General features: G+C 39.3%; 1 protein-coding gene across 9 annotated transcripts in view; it reads left to right on the top strand.

The window, feature by feature from the left end:
* shank3a (SH3 and multiple ankyrin repeat domains 3a) overlaps nucleotides 1–16,193 on the top strand; it is a 171,033-nt gene that overhangs the window by 128,157 nt on the left and 26,683 nt on the right. For all 9 annotated transcript variants that reach the window (XM_069528884.1, XM_069528886.1, XM_069528885.1 and 6 more), the window contains one exon: nucleotides 4,850–4,963. In XM_069528884.1, coding sequence (XP_069384985.1) covers nucleotides 4,850–4,963 — 114 coding nt within the window. The remainder of the gene's footprint in view (nucleotides 1–4,849; nucleotides 4,964–16,193) is intronic.

Raw genomic sequence — 16,193 nt, 5'->3', positions numbered from 1 at the left:
TGCGTGCGTGCTGTCACTCATTCATGGTATGAAGGATGGTATGGAAGTTACCCTCATCCTTTATGAGTGAGAAACAAAGATGGTGGGAGGACGAAGAAAATGAATGACTCAGCTCAAAGCAGAGAGAAGCAAAGTAAGAATTAAAATGAGCTGAATCGGCCGTCTCACGCACACGCTCTCGAGCACAGATGCATTGAAGCTTGCAGGCAGGGTGTGAAGAGTATAAATAGTTCTGCATCCTCACTGATGCTATTTTTAAACCAGGAGTCGTGACTGTCTTAACCAAGGGCAAAACTCAGGAGTAACGTGCGCCTGCACGCGCACACTCGTTCAAACACACACACACACACACACACACACAAGCTGGGAGGGGAAGAGGGGAAAAAAGAGAACAATACTGTACCAGACTTTTCACCAGACAGCAGAGTTCTTGGACAGTCATGAATAACTAGGCACTTGTCAAAGCCTAGCTCTCTCCTTGTGTCAGCTTGTGTCTGTCTTTAGTTGGCTCTTGTCTCTTTGTCATTGCTGAATGCAAGTCGCTTTCTGTCACACTCTCTCCCTTTGTTCCATTTTCTATGTCTCTCTATGCTTTTCTCCTCTGGTTACAGTTTCATGCTTTTTTGTATGTTATTTCTATATAGCCTGAGAATTTTCATTGAATGGCCCAGTGGGATGATGTACAGTCGACTGTGGGAACGTGCTGTGAATTTCTGCAAGGTCTTACAATAGAGTAGGTTAGACAGAGTCAGAGAATATACAAGGTCTTGGGATTCAGGTTTTATGGTTCAGTCTCTGAAAAGATAAAAACTTGTGCTGTATGCATAATCAAACATGCAAGTTGTGTGTCTGTGTATGTGTGTGCATGTGTGTGTGGGTGCTCGTAAACACTTTAACATATGAAGTGTCTTTTGTCCCATCGGTTTGCCTGTGGAGGTGATTATGAATAAGTGTGGTAGGTCTCTGCTTAGTCAAAAGAGGTCTGATAGTGCAGGAGAAAGAAAAGCTGGTGTCCAGCTGAGGTGTTGATTGCCTTATGTGGTGAACTGCTGTTTAGTCAAGCCCCAATAGATCTCTGTAGAGAGAGGGGAAAATCAAGTTTATTGTTGTTTCATGGAAGCAACTCATCCTAGAAAAAAGCTTTTATTTCCATGATGTGCATGACACTGACTCCTGCCTACTGCAGATTAGTATATTTATTTTTCAAACTGAAAGCTGCACACCTCATCATAAATATTTGTCCAGGAGGCATCCTTTAAAGAAATCACTGCATTCTTCACTTTGACCTCATATTTTGAGGTCCTCTCCTATTTGCCAAAACTCAGAAATGTAATATTAAATAATAAAATAACCATTCTGTGTCAATATCAGGTCATTCTCCATCAAACATTTACTCTTTTGAGTGAAGAACACCATCATCAAATACCAGGGTCTATCTAAATATCTAAATCAGAGGTGGACAACCCTTTTCCTATCAAGGGGACAGTGTAGATTTTAAAATATACTTTATTGGCAAAACTCAATTATTGAACTGCTTCTCTTTGGTGAGGCATCTGATATAAGGTGTTTGTTGCTGGTGATGCTACTTACAGCTGGTTGTAGTCAAAACAACTTGCTCAAACAAATCCTCACATTTTGGAATGCCATTTAGCCTATTGTTTGTGTAATTTTGTGAAACTCGGCAGTAATCCCACAAAAATGACTAGTTGGGTGGTATTTGCATTTTGTCTTCTCTGGCCAGAGAGAAAAGGTGAACGTTCATTGTTTTTTCTTCCCAGTACCCTGGGCCATATTACTAATCATTCTTCTTTTTTGAGAGAAACTGACACTTTAGAATAATATTACTTTGTCGGGTGTTTGCAGCTCTGCAGCAAGTAATTTCCTCACAAACTCTCCTCCTCAATGAGATTTCACAATCACAACCATAGGCTTTTAGTTTCTCTTGAGACATTACTGTTGCCATAAACTTTTTAACAACTTCTTAGACCTTCTTTTTCCCCACTATAATCTACTACTGTAGCTGTCCACATGGCAGTCATCATGGCACACATATTGTAAATCCTCCTAAGTGCACAGACATGCACTGTTTGAGTTCCTTCCTGCCACTTGGCTCCTGTGAGCCCACATCTGATTCATCACAGGGACAGTTGTCATGCCAACACAGCGCTGGCAAGCACCAAATCAGAGTAGCAGTGTCAGGTATATAGACTACTCATGCAGCAGAGGACTTGTGGACATACTGTATGTGCATGAGTTTTTGCTGTGTAGACTATAATGGAATGTGTGTGGCTGTTGCGTTGTTTGTGCCAGATATAAAGTAGAGCCAATAACTGAGAATCGTTGTATTTGACCGATTTTCTTTAAAGGTCCAGTGTGTAAAATTTAGGTGAAAGGGATCTTCAGAATACAAAACAAACCAGTATTGTGTCTCATTTAAATTGTACGAATTGCTGTTTTCTTTTCCCTAAAATTCCCCCTGTATATCACGTAATATTTACATCAGGAGGGGGGGTCTATGGAGGCTGCCATGTTTTTTTTACTTTAGTCCAAACTGGACAAACTAAACACCACAGTTTTTATGACAACTGAAGGTTACCACAGGTTCTCCTTCATTTTAGAGAGGGTGAGATCAGGGGTATTCAGCTGCAACATGCAACTTCACCAGTAGATGTCAATAGATTCTGCACACTGAACCTTTAAATATACTGTATGTTTAACTTAACACTGTAATTTTGAGAACTTTTAAGAGTGTTGCAGTAAGAGTTGTTTACAGCATTAATTTTTCCCTCTTAATTCTTGAGTCTGTGGTCTCAAATTCTGAGGGCATTGTGAAGATTATTAAACATGTTTTAAAGTGTGTGTATGGAGGATATTTGTACGAACATATGTACGTGTATGTGGAATAACGTCCATGATGAACAGCTGTATGTATATATAATATAAAATAGTGTTTATTGCAATTTTTTTTCATTTCTGTTAATTGGTAAACAGAACACAGCCACCAGACACCATCACAGTGTAGACAAACCCACTGACAGAGGAAAGGAAGGGGGGGTGGACACAGTTACAGAGAAGTCATTCAGAAACACAGAGCCTGAAATGTTTATAGTAAAAGCCGACAATGGGGGAAAAAGAGATTGAGGGAGTGTGTTCTCAGAAGACAGGCAGGGTAAAGTTGTGTTAAGCTGAGATCAGAGAGGGATCAGTTCACGTATCCTCTGTGTGCTGAGTGTCATGTTTTTTTACTGCGGTGAGTCAATAAACAGTCATACTCACCTCTCAAACACCACCTCTCAAACACCACCTCTCTCTACACTAGTGGACTATAAGTTCAGCCTGCCTGAGCTTTCTAGTTTTTAGCTCAGCTTTAGCTTTTTAGGAAATATTGCGATTTTAACAATATGGACCCGGCTAACTTTGATATTTAGCGGTCAATAGTCAGTTGTTCTTTCGGTATCCCAATTAAACAAGGCATCTTTCCAAACAATTTGGAAGGATGACTTATTTAATTGGGAAAGCAGTGGGAAGGAAATGTTTGAACTCACTAGATCTGGATTTTTATGTGTATCTGCACCAAATATCACACACTCATAAACATCAGTCCCCTGAGCATGTTAAGTATTTCTGTATCTCATTATGTTTAAGAAAGTAAACAATTGCTGGATTCTTCCTTCAATCATACTCTGGCCTTCCACAAAAATTCATGGAAATTGGTTGAGTACTTTTTGTGTAATCTTGCTAACAACAAACAAACAGTTAAAAACATAATCTCCATGTCTGAGGTAAAGAAAAACGCTTTGCTGCTGTGACCTATTTCTATACAAGTGTCTCTTAACAGTAGGTAGGCGGGCTTGACTTTAAGGTGAAGTAGGATATGGAGTAAGGAGCAGTAAGTCCTTGATAAAACAATTAGTTCTACAGCAAGGGATCATGTGATTGGATGGTATTTGATTTTTTACTATTGTGTCACAAGATGAAGTCCACTTGTTCCTCGTAGTCCTTAAATCACTGTGACATTTCCCAATCGCAGAGTAGGATATAGTTTGGAGGAAGTAGACTACATCATTTAGCAGGATGTCTGCTGGCTGCAACATCATACTGCCGTATCCTAGCAACCGGTTTAGAAGAGGGGCTCGCTCAAGCAAGGCTTCAGTTCCAGCTGGTGATATCTGAGGTGTGTGTGTGTGTGTGTGTGTGTTGGTATAATAGGGTGAGCACGCTGGCTCATTCCTGCAGGGAAGATCAATATCAACTATACATTCATCTCTAATCAAACTTAGAGGAAATGTCTCTTCCCTTCAGCCCTCTCACCTCTTTTGTATCCCTCCTCACAGCCAACAGCTGTGGGTAGGAAAGGCATTATGTTTTGGTTTTGTCTTTATGTACAGTAGGGACATCCATTCATCCATAGCTCCAGCCTGTTCTTGTGTTAATTTAGCCAAAATGTAACTTAATTCTCTCGTTCTCCCAGTACTTCATTGTCTTGATTTTATATCTCTGTCTTCAAATGATTAAATTAAGTACTTCACGATTGTAAATTAGTTACAGACATATTTTCACATTACTTTCACTTGCCTTGTATCAGTGTACTTTGTGTATTTATTTCACTCTCCCTCACTCTTGTCACCTTCCCTCTTCCTGAATGCACATTCCTCTATAATTTATGAACCTAGATCATAAAAACTTAACACCTCACTCCGCTACAGTAATGGCCCTTTGTCCTTTTTTTGTCTTTTCTCCAAGACTCCACGAGGTTTATCAACAGGCACACCATGAAAGCAGCTAGGTTTATTTTATGATAACATTTGAGTGAATTAACTCCCTCCAATTCTTTTCCTCTGTCTGTCAGTGCTGAGTATCGGAGAAGGAGGTTTCTGGGAGGGCACGGTCAAAGGAAGGACAGGCTGGTTTCCAGCAGACTGTGTGGAAGAAGTTCAGATGAGGCAGTTTGACCCTCGGCTGGGTAAGTAGTAGTCTTTGCATAGCTCTGTCCATGGTGCTGAAAAGCAAAGTTCTGAGTCCTATAGCTCTCCCATTGTTTCACAACATCTGCTCTTTGAATTACTTATTAAATGAACACGAAATGTTAAAATATTTAAACATTGATGTTTTTGTCTCAGGTGATGTAATGATTATTTCACTGTAAATACCCTTAAACCATTCCTTAAATAAGGAATAATTTTCTGTAAAGAAACATGAACTTTTTTATCTTTATTGTAATCTATTTTACTGATCATTCTTACTTTTGTAATTGATTTAAATTTCATATTTTCTAATTAACCTGCTATGTAAATATTGAACAACAATATGCAAAGTGGGAATGACAAGAACCGTGTTGTGCACACAACTCACCTCAGACCCTTCAGATAAAGTTGTTTTGTTTACACCAGTAAGAGATTACATGGATCCGGTTTTCAAATTTGAATGAGGGACTAATTATTTTATTTATTGTTACTGTTAATATTTAAGTAATTTACTCATTGTAATAACTAATTCACTCATTGTTTTGTTAAACCACCAAAAACCATCTTAATTGTTAAAATATATAAAAACCCAATTTCTGTTTGAATGTTAAATCATTTAATGGATATCTATGTACATGACAACTTACTGTATATACTTGAAATGTGCATCCTTGACTCTAATTTGGGAGGCTTTTAATGTAACGTTTTAATATTGTGGATGATTGTGTGATGTTCATTACATTCCAGGTTTATTTACATTTAATTTACTCTCATCATGTTCAACATCAGGTTTTTCTCTAACTCTGTGAAGAACCACCTGAGAATGTGCCTGAAGTTGAATCAGACGTTTCACGTGAAGAAAGCAACCATGTCATGGTTTGAATATTTTGGGACAGGGAGCTTTTTCTCTTTCACCCTAGAGTATTGACTGAGATGCAACATAGCTTATTAAACATGATTATTTTCCAAATGAGAAATCAATATGTAATTTCAGCTGTAGATTTGTTTTTTCTTTTTTTAACCATGAGACAAAAAGGAAATAATCACAACATTAACTGCTGCTGTTGAAATCGTAAGGTTATGGCATCAGTCATTTGGTAGTTAAACACTACTTCACAACTTATTTTGTCTAGTTCTGCAACCAAATAACTAATAGGCAAACAAACTAATAAAACAAAAACAAATAAAACAGTATTAACACTGTAATTCTGCTTAAAATAAAAATATATTTTTGTGGATTATCCTCCATATTACAAACTAAATCTTTGCTGATCATGATGAATCTTCCATCCATGCTGCTATGACAGCTTTGAATGAAACCCTGTGTAAACCAGTGGGAGTACATCAGATTAATGTGACCACATCCCTGTTCAGACTGTTGTTTAATTAGCAGATGGCACATTTCTACGCTGTGGTCTCAGTTCACCAACATGTGCAGCACTCACACTGGATTTAAATTCAGTGCAGCATCAAAAACAGCCATCATGAAAAACATCTGGTCATTGTGCAAAAAAGTTTACTGAGATGGGAAATGTTGCAGAGAGCACATACAATTTATCAGACATGGGACGAGGATAAGTTTGTCAGAAATCTCTTTCTGTTCCTTGCGTGTTTCTCATGCATCTCTTGAGACCTATTTCTGGAGCAATTGGGGCATTTTCCCTTTTTAAAGGGCTGTTGAGAGATTGAGGTTACCTCTGAGTAGGTGTGAAGAGATGAGAAAGGCCAGAATCTCTAAATACCCCATTTAAATGCATTGTGAGAAAAAGATAGCGGAAGGTGGGAAAGAAAGGGCCAGATAGTGAGGGAGACGGATGGTGGAGCATACTCTAAAGGACAGCAAAGTGGAGACGGCGGAGCGTGTCTTCCAGAGAGGTAGAGAGAAATAGAGCAAGTGGAGTGAGATGGGCCTGATATTGGCTGCACTCACATATAAATCCTGAAAAACTCAGAACCTCATATCTGTTCCTCCGGGATAAAAAGTGTTGTGAGTTTCCTCTGGCCTGCATCGCCAACACAACGTGGTGTTGTTCCACTTTGATATTAAACTTGTTGTAATCATCAACACATATTTATTCTCAATGAGATTAAAAAGGCTTTAGTTCACCATCCAGACCACCAGGCACCTTTATAGTGGGAACTTGTGCTGGTTAAATCTTCTTAAATCAAAAGTCCTGTCTTGTTTTTTCTCTTTTTCCTTTTCGTGATAAAATTACAATATTTGTTCTAATTCCCAATGAACTGTTGGACATAGTTATAAAATAGGTAAATTAATCAGATGTGTAAAACAGAGATAAAATAGGAAGAGATGTATTTGAATGACAAGGCAAAAACTTAACATTGGCAAAGATGGAAATATAGCTCTGAAATAGAAGCCGGAGAGATGGCTTACTGAAATAGAGTTATATTTCCATCTTTGCCAGTGTTAAGTTTTTGCCTTTTACTGTTTCAATCAAATCAGAGAAATTTGACTTTAAAATAGATCTACCCCCAAAACACTTATCTAAAATACATTACAAACTAAAATCTATTACTTTTTGGATGGAGGTGCTTTGATTATAACTGTATGTAATCATGTAAATTAAGCACAATATGATGCAAATATAACTTCGTTACATACTAATATCTGAATCGTCATTTTAAAGCTCATGCTTATCCATAGATTCATCAACAGTGATTCAAAGGCAAAATAATAACACACACACTTGTTTATTTAAAGGCAACCACTGAGGCAACACTGACAGTTAGGGCAATATGTCTCAGCCTAGTGAAGCAGGAAGGACAGCCCTGTCAACAATTAAGTAACCCGAATACTACTGTTTCTCTCTCTCTCTCTCTCTCTCTCTCTCTCTCTCTCTCTCTCTCTCTCTCTCTCTCTCTCTCTCTCTATCTCACTCTGTCTCTCCCTCCCCTGCTCTCCCCCTCTGCCACTGCACATCACCCATAAGTCATGACTCTGAAAGTGCTATTCCTCTTTATCTCATTCTGCCTTCATCTCTTTCCTCTCCTCCCTGCCAGGTTTGAAAGAGCAATGATAGAAAAGGCGAAAGACAAAAAAAATAGGTGATGGAAAACGCAGTTTCGGTGGTGGGGATAGGAAAGGGTGGCTAGCGAGCAATAGAGAAACAAAGAGTGAAGGGGAAAGGAAGCAGGTGACCATGTGAACAAGGCACGCTTTAAATCGTCACTGACTCTCTCAGCTGTTATCTGTCACTACGCTGCCCTTCACTCTCTCTCTCTCGGCACGGCCGGAGCTACCTGGAGCCAGCAGTTCATCTTCCGCTGGTGCTCGAGGGGACAGACGGAGGGAGGAAAGACAGATGCAAAGTGTAGCTGTCACAGGGAGGAGAAATGGGAAAGAAGAGGGCACGAGCGACTGATGGAGAAAATGAGGGCAAAAAACCAAAAGGCTATTGATTGAATTCATTAAGAGCACAAAGAGTGATGCAGTGGTGTAATACTGCTGTGGGCAAATGGCTGATATGTGCTTGTGCTGGGGAGCTGTACAGTTTTTAAAAATCATTGTACTGTTTCAAAAAAAAGAGCAGTATTACTGTACTTCATACAACTGAGAGTCCATTATGATCCTAAAAAGCTGTTTAAATCTCTGGACTGTACCTGAACATCTTCACCCACCCTGCGAAAACACCTCACTGCCTCTTGCAAACACTGCACACATGCTGCTGCCCTGTGTGTGGGGGTTAATGGAAGATGTTTACCCATGGCAGTGGAGGGGATAATGATGTGAGTATTAACTGCTCTTCCCTTTCTAATGATGCTACCATATTGCCAGCAGCCACTCATTTTCAGTAGTAGGTCTGTTAATTTACATTCTGTTGGGATCATACAGGCCCCCCCCCCCCCCCCCCCCCCCCCACACACACACACACACACACACACACAGAGAGAGAGCATAATGGGATAAGCAATGCTTGATCTCTCAATGGTTTGATATCTTAACAAGCGTGCAAAATTTTATTTCTTTTCTCTTTGTGCTCGTTCACTCGCTTCCCTCACACCGCGGCACAGTTGAATGACTCACAGCCGCATGAATCAGCCCAGTCAGATCCAGCCTGAGCTATTTTTAGCCTGCCCATTAAGAAGTTTTGGAGTGTGTCTGCACTCCTCTAGAATGCTTAAACATCAGTGTTGCTGCGGCATCTGAGACTGACATGGGCAGAGCACAGTCGGAGGGTTAAGGTGGAGGAGAGTGGTTAGGAGGGATAGGAAGATGATGCAATGGATCGGTGAGGGATCATATAGGAGGTCATCTGGACAAAACTGTGAAGCTAATGAGCATAGTGTCTGTGTGGGCTTCTCTGTAGTTTGGTTCTTCCCCGCTCATGTCCGAGGTGCAAGGTCAGTAGTTTTACTGTTACGATGATGGATCTCAGTCATTATCTCAGCCTGTTAAACTGTATTTTTACTTTTTGGCACTTTCTCAATAAATTGCACAATATGTCTTTGGAACATCTTCAAACATTGTCACCTTAAAAGAGACACTGAGAGCTGTATTTTGTACAATTTAAGCCTAATGTACGCTATGCTATTAAAACATCAGCATCATTTAGAGATATTCTTGACATGGGCAGAGCAAGAATTACTATGACTATGTTGTAATAGCCACATTCTGTGCGGCTCCCTAATCAGAAAGCCATTCTGTTTCAAGTGAACACATGCAACAACAGAGGACTTAGATACAAAGGCTTGATGAAATATTAACTCAATAATCAATGAGGCATGTCACTCAGGGAGAAGAGTTTTCTTGGGGAATTGGGACAAAGGAACAGATAAAAGAAGATATTCTCAAAGTCCATATGGACAGGCAGCCACGTGTGGATGCTAGAAATAAAAGAGTAATTGTCAAATAATGCATATTATATAAACTGCAAGTTAATATTTGATTTGTGTCTTGGTAGGTGATACATCTTTTATTGTGGTTAGTTAATATCTTTTTCAGTTTGTCATTTTATCAGTCTTTCTAGGACAGGTCCAGTCTTCACCCTTCTCTAACATGACAAATATTAATAATTTCATGTAAGGCCAGTCACACTGACGACATGTTAATAAAACCTGCTTCTTTCTTATTGCACCTTTTCTCTTTGTTTACTCTGGAGGAGACTGGAAGTCTTTTTTTAATTTCTCCCATCTTATTCTATATATTCTTAGAAAACCGTGCAGGCTCGAGGATTAAGGGTGGCTTTACTCAGTGGATCCTCAACAGGAGCTGTGAAATGAGAATAAATTGAATGCATTGCGTTGTGAAGTTGTGTGGAATGTACAGGCTTAAACTCATTGTGATTTTTCAATATGATGTATTTTCATTTCATTTTCCAGAGCTCCACATTCATTTATAAATGAACCCACTCTATTTAGTTGATGTAATTTGATTCAGAAAACTAGAAAGTTAAAGACTGATTCTGTGATGTGGTGAAATAAAAAAAACCTTAGCTGCTCCATTCAAAATAAACAGAAAGCTGCTTTCATAGAAACCTCAAATATGGTTTTGATCCCCCAACGTGTCCTCATTCCTCATCAAGCCGGCCTGTGCTCCAACCGTCACCATATCTATTTATTGTAGTAGCGATTCTGCATTTTCTATCCTGTTGTTCAGATTTATTCAGTCGGTACTTTTACAGTTCTCAAAGATTAAACTGAGGAAACTCATAAAAATAAACGAAACAGAAATGCATTTACCTTGTACTAAGAAACTACTCTCTGTTAAGTTGTCTCATGGTGCCATAAATTTGTACGTACGGGCCAAGAATGCAAATCACATTGATAGTGAGTTTAGTCAGTTACTCTCTAGTGGCGACTTGTAAAATGCCGAGTGAATATGCAAATGCTGACACCACAGAGCAGTGTATGGGCATGCAAATTGACTTTCTCCGGCCTTTTTTTTACATGCATATGTTTATGCACATGCACACACTTTGGTTATTGTCTATACTATGTGTGGAGTCAGCAGTTAAATAAGCATAGCGAACAAATCCGTTTAATGAGAAAGAGATGGAGATAGTGTGTTCTGACTACGGGTTGAAAGACATGTCTCTGGTTTTGAGGTTTAGCTGAGTCAGCATTGCAGAGGGCCAGTTCAAGAGGAGGTCTGCTGTTTAACCCTGTAAAAAAAGCCACAGATAGTGTCCTACAGTGTCACATCTCAAGGTGTTAGTGTGTGTTTCTGTGCGTGTGTGCGCTTGTTGTGTTTGTTTGTACGCAGCAGAGTGATGGCCACTATCTGATACTTTTCATCAGAAGTCAGTGGAGTGTGTTGAGCCATCGCTCTCTCCCCCCCCCCCCTCTCTCTCTGGAGGACAGAGCCGTATCAAATCATAATAGATGGCGATGATATTTGAACAATGAATCAAAGTGGAATCAGGTCTCACAGAGGAGCAGAGACATATCACTTTTGACAGGTGCCGCATTGGATGACAGCAGGTCACATGCACTTCCACACACATATCACGTACACATAAACAAGCACATAAACACGGGCAGGTTTTCTACATTTGTCTCAGAGTGAAGTCTATTTCACAGCATCATGGCTGCTCTTGCACACGATACTTACCTGCAGCAGTCGTTCTTACCAGTATTCTGTCAACACAGTTGGTCAAATCATTCTGTTTACAGTTTGACCGGCCTGGCTGAAAACTATTACTGCTGTGGGACGTCAACTCAAAAAAAGGTCATTACACACAGAGCAACTTACTCAGCAGAGACTCAGCATGATTAATCATCAACTTTTACACCTGACTCACCCTCCCTCTCTCCATCTTCTAACCAGCATCACTTTCCCACTTTCCTGAACAGTTCAGAAAGCTTTTGTTTGGAATCCTTTTTCTGAGTTCAGAGATTGTTGCTGTTTAGTTCATTTGTCTTAACACAAGCAATCGTGATTTTCCAAGGCACATCAGTTTCACATTTTCACCGATCACATGCACGTGTAGTGTCATATTTGGTAGATCGGTCAGTTTGGTTATCAACATGCCAATCAGTAAAATAAGACATGCCTCAGGATGTGGTCACTTTACTGTTAATGATTTGCCAATTGATCACCACAATATTTTTAAACATAAAGTAATATAGTGTCATACACCTGAGCTGACAATGACAGGAAGGCACACATAAAGATACTGAATTAATCTGTGACATTGATAATTCAGTGCATTCATTTCAGCTACTGATACATTTGTCCCTGTCCTTCACTCTCCCACTCTCCTGCTTTCTTTCTTTCTTTTCCATGAATATGTATTTGTTTGTCTAAGTGCAACTCAGCTTGTCTTGACCTTGACTCAAAGGTGTGTCTTGATAAACCGTCCTAGTGTTTGAAGAGCTTGTAGAGTAGTTTCTTCTTGTTCTCTGAGTTTGATTAAATATTTCAAGGTTTCTTCCACTTTGACAGAGTGGGGGTATTTATAGACGTTGGTCTCCGCCTCTGACACTTACACCTAAACAACAAGCTCTATGAAGGCTCTTCAACAAACCAACCACTTCTGAGTGAGAGGAGGAGAAAGAAAGGAAGCAGAGATGTGAAATATATATGCTGGAGGCTGAAATGGAATAGGACAGTTTTCTATGGTACTCGTCCAGGAAATCTGAAAGCAGGAGTCTGCAAAGCTACAGAAAATGGACATTTTGCTTTTATTGCTTTTAGTTGTCTCTAGATGAGGATGAGAGAGGCCAGGCCCAGCTCCAGTAGACAGAGCAGTGGCATGGTTGAGGAACAACGTCCTGGTGGAAGTCTTAGGATCGGAGTTGTAAAAAGAAAATTATGGACTGTTGTCCAGTCATGGTGTCAGAAATGCCGGTTCTGTGTAGCAGGATCGACAGAGTTGTAACAGTCGTGAAGGCAGAACAACCAATCTACACGTGTCATGAGCTGTATACGGGTAAGTTGTTCTTTGCACACAAGTCTTTGGTCTATTCTTATGTCAGCACACTGAGCAGACAGCTCGATAGTCATACTGGATGTTACGCAGTGTCTTGCGAGAGAAACAAAAAATACTGGCTTTTTTAAATGTGTGTAACTTGCAATATGACTCAGCATAAGGGGAAATGTAGTAGACAGAAGCATAGTGTCTGTCTGCAATTGTACAAACATTTCTATTTTTAGGAGACGGGGCTGTGCAATACCACAAACTCAAGTGAGTGTGACCGAAACTGAAAATACACACATTAGCCTCAGGGAACGTATCTGACTGCTTGTCAAATATAGATTTTATGATTAAGAACTTATCATTTGTCGACTTTCCCCATTATTTTCCTCCTCTTCATCTCAGCCTCACCCTACTCCAAAGAAAGCGGGTTTTTTTATACTTTAACATTTTTATGTTTGTAATGAAGGATTCTTACTCATGTGTCCATTTTAATATAGATATGTCATGATAATCAAGTAAATCTCATTCCTCAAGTGATCGTCTTGCATTTAATGAAATAAGAGTTGGTAGATGTGCGATTTTAACTCATAACTCTAACACTCGATAGCTTTGATGAACTCTTTTCCTTCAGTGCAGCATTATTAGATCTAATCTCCATTCTATTAAATTAAAAGCCTGTCTTGCCAACAGACCTGTGCTTGCAGTGTCATCGTCTTATTCTGTACTCTTATCAAAGCATCTTGTTAGATTGTGACTGCTCAGACTAAAAGGAGGTTGTTAAGTTTATAATCTCATGCCCTCACTCTCTCCTCCTTTCTTGGCTTCTGCAGTGTCAGACACTATGTCTTGCTATATGAAAGGTGCATTAGAGGGAACTTTAATCAGCTTACATTTACCTAGCATGCATCCTCTTGGTATTGTGTTAATGTTGTTTGGGAACTAAAGACAGTAGCTTATCTCATGATTTTACTTTGCTTGTGAGTGGTCCCTAACCTCAGTCATGCCCCTGATGGTCCCTATTCTTTACATTTGAGTCATTGTTTATTTGGCTGCATCGAGGGTTAGTAACAACAAAACAGAAGATCAAATGATGTATCTGTGTTCAGTTCAGCCAAATATACATGCATTTTTTTAATAACGAAATCAGTCAAAATGATGGCAACCACAATCTGATTTCATGCTTCGTATGGCACAAAAGCAGTTTTCCCGATCAACAGCAGGTCACAGTAAAACCTGTTACCTTGTTGAGGAGTAGGGCATGTGCAGCCTGTTGTCTGCAGCTCTTCATCTAACATTTCCCTGTGGCTGATTCTTCTTGTTCTATTGATTGCTGCAATATTTTAAATTGATGTACTTCTTTGCAGTAACCCATGGCAGCGAATACGTATAAACTTTATAATACACTGTATACATTTGCAGGTCGGGGTGCGCTGGAAATGAATTAGTTTTTACAACATGTTCTCAATTTTCCAAATGACCACACTCAAAGGGAAGGTGACAAACCTGCTGTCATTAGCCCCTTTAACACAGACCATTCAGACACAGACTGGGAGAGCATGCAGTCTGAAATCACACACTGGGGCGTCATAATGCCATCTTATATGGTTTAGTGTAAACAAGCAAACACTGCATAATAAGGGGTCTTCTTAATGACAAAGTATCTCTATAAATGGGCGGTAGAGAGAGGGGTGGCAATCCATTAAATATTAGCATAATATGCACCTTTTTTTAGACGTTTTTAGACTGAAAGAAACTAATCAGAACTATTTTGCTCGGTACAGACTTTTCAACTCTATTGTCATCTACAACCTTCTACCCATGCGGTTGATTTAGTTTCAACTTAATTCATTCTCCCTGTGTTCCCAGTCTAACATGCTTTGTTTTTTTCCTTCTCATCTTTCTATGTTTGGGAGCTCCTCACTTCCCAGTTAATGAAGTTCCCCTACATTTGCTTTATCATGTCCATCTATGCAGAAAAATGGCTTGATTTAAAGATTTAGTCGTGCATCCCACTCACATCAAAGATATGTGCTCACGCAGTTTTTATTTTTCAGCTTTTAGGCCTTTGCACATCAATGGCGACGCAAATCAATCAGGGAATAGGGAATAATTTAGAGGAGAATTTTCACACAATTTAGTGAATAAAAAAAATTGCGCCTCAGGAAAAGAAAGATGGAATCTACATCAAGCAATGATGATTTGGTCCTTTTACTTAAGGAAAAGAAGAAAAGGACTAAATACCTGGGTACACCCAATATTAATGAAGAGAGGAGAACTACGTGGTTCAGGAGCTTTAACTGTGCCACAGCTGCTTCAGGATGTATTTCAGGATATCCGTTGGACTGTTTGAAGAACTGCTGCAACAGCTGGCACTAAAAGCTTTAGTATTTAGTTTGACAATGGTCCAGTTTGTTCGTAAACTATCCCAACTGTGAGCATTTGGTTCATACATTTTCTTTTACAGAAGTTTGGTCGTCTACATCATATCCTTTAAAAGACAAAAATAGCTGGGTGGATAAAGACAAATATAGGAAATGAATTGACAAATAAACTTGATATCACACTGGATAAAGGGTGAAGTTGTTCTTCTACCACTGATTCGAGATGTGACATTGTCAGAAACATGATTTGTGATTGGTGACATTTGTACGTGTAAGAAGCAAAAACTTGGCAAAATCGACCTCGTCTGAAAAAATAAGAGCTGCCACATAGCTCAGTGAAATTCTATCTCCGATGTGAAATCTTGCATTAAAGGTACAGTGTGTAGAATTTTGTGATATCTAGTGTTGCAGTTGCATGTTGCAGCTGAACACCCCTCACCTCACCCTCTCCTCTAAACATGAAATAGGAACCTGTGGTAGCCTTTAGTTGTCATAAAAAAGGTGTTTATTTTGTCCAGTCTGGACTAATGTAAAAAACATGGTGGCCTCTGTAGAGAGGACCCCTCGATGTAAATATAAAGTATTTAAATATAAATACCCTTTTCCAGGGTAAAGAAAACTACAATTCATACAATTTAGATGGAATGAACTAGTGAAAACATCATGAGGATTATTCTACATTAAATTTCTGCCAATAGATCCCTTTCACCTAAATCTTACACACTGGACCTTTAACTGAATACTGGTTTAAAAAATACTAATAATATGCAAAATGTTGCAAAGGCCTTTAATGTTGAATATTATCTAAACCACTACACTGTTTATTTGAATTCACAATACAGAACAGATAAATATTGAATAAATACAGAGCCTGCTTATAGTCTGTTCTCTTCCATTTGGATTGATTGTTCTTTTTCTTTAGTGACCTCAGTCACATTCTGCCCCACTGTGAGAATGACTGATTTCATTAA

Source organism: Paralichthys olivaceus, chromosome 7, assembly GCF_024713975.1.
Source record: "Paralichthys olivaceus isolate ysfri-2021 chromosome 7, ASM2471397v2, whole genome shotgun sequence".
Classification (NCBI taxonomy): Eukaryota; Metazoa; Chordata; class Actinopteri; order Pleuronectiformes; family Paralichthyidae; genus Paralichthys; species Paralichthys olivaceus.
This window is presented reverse-complemented; position numbering and strand designations above follow the sequence as displayed.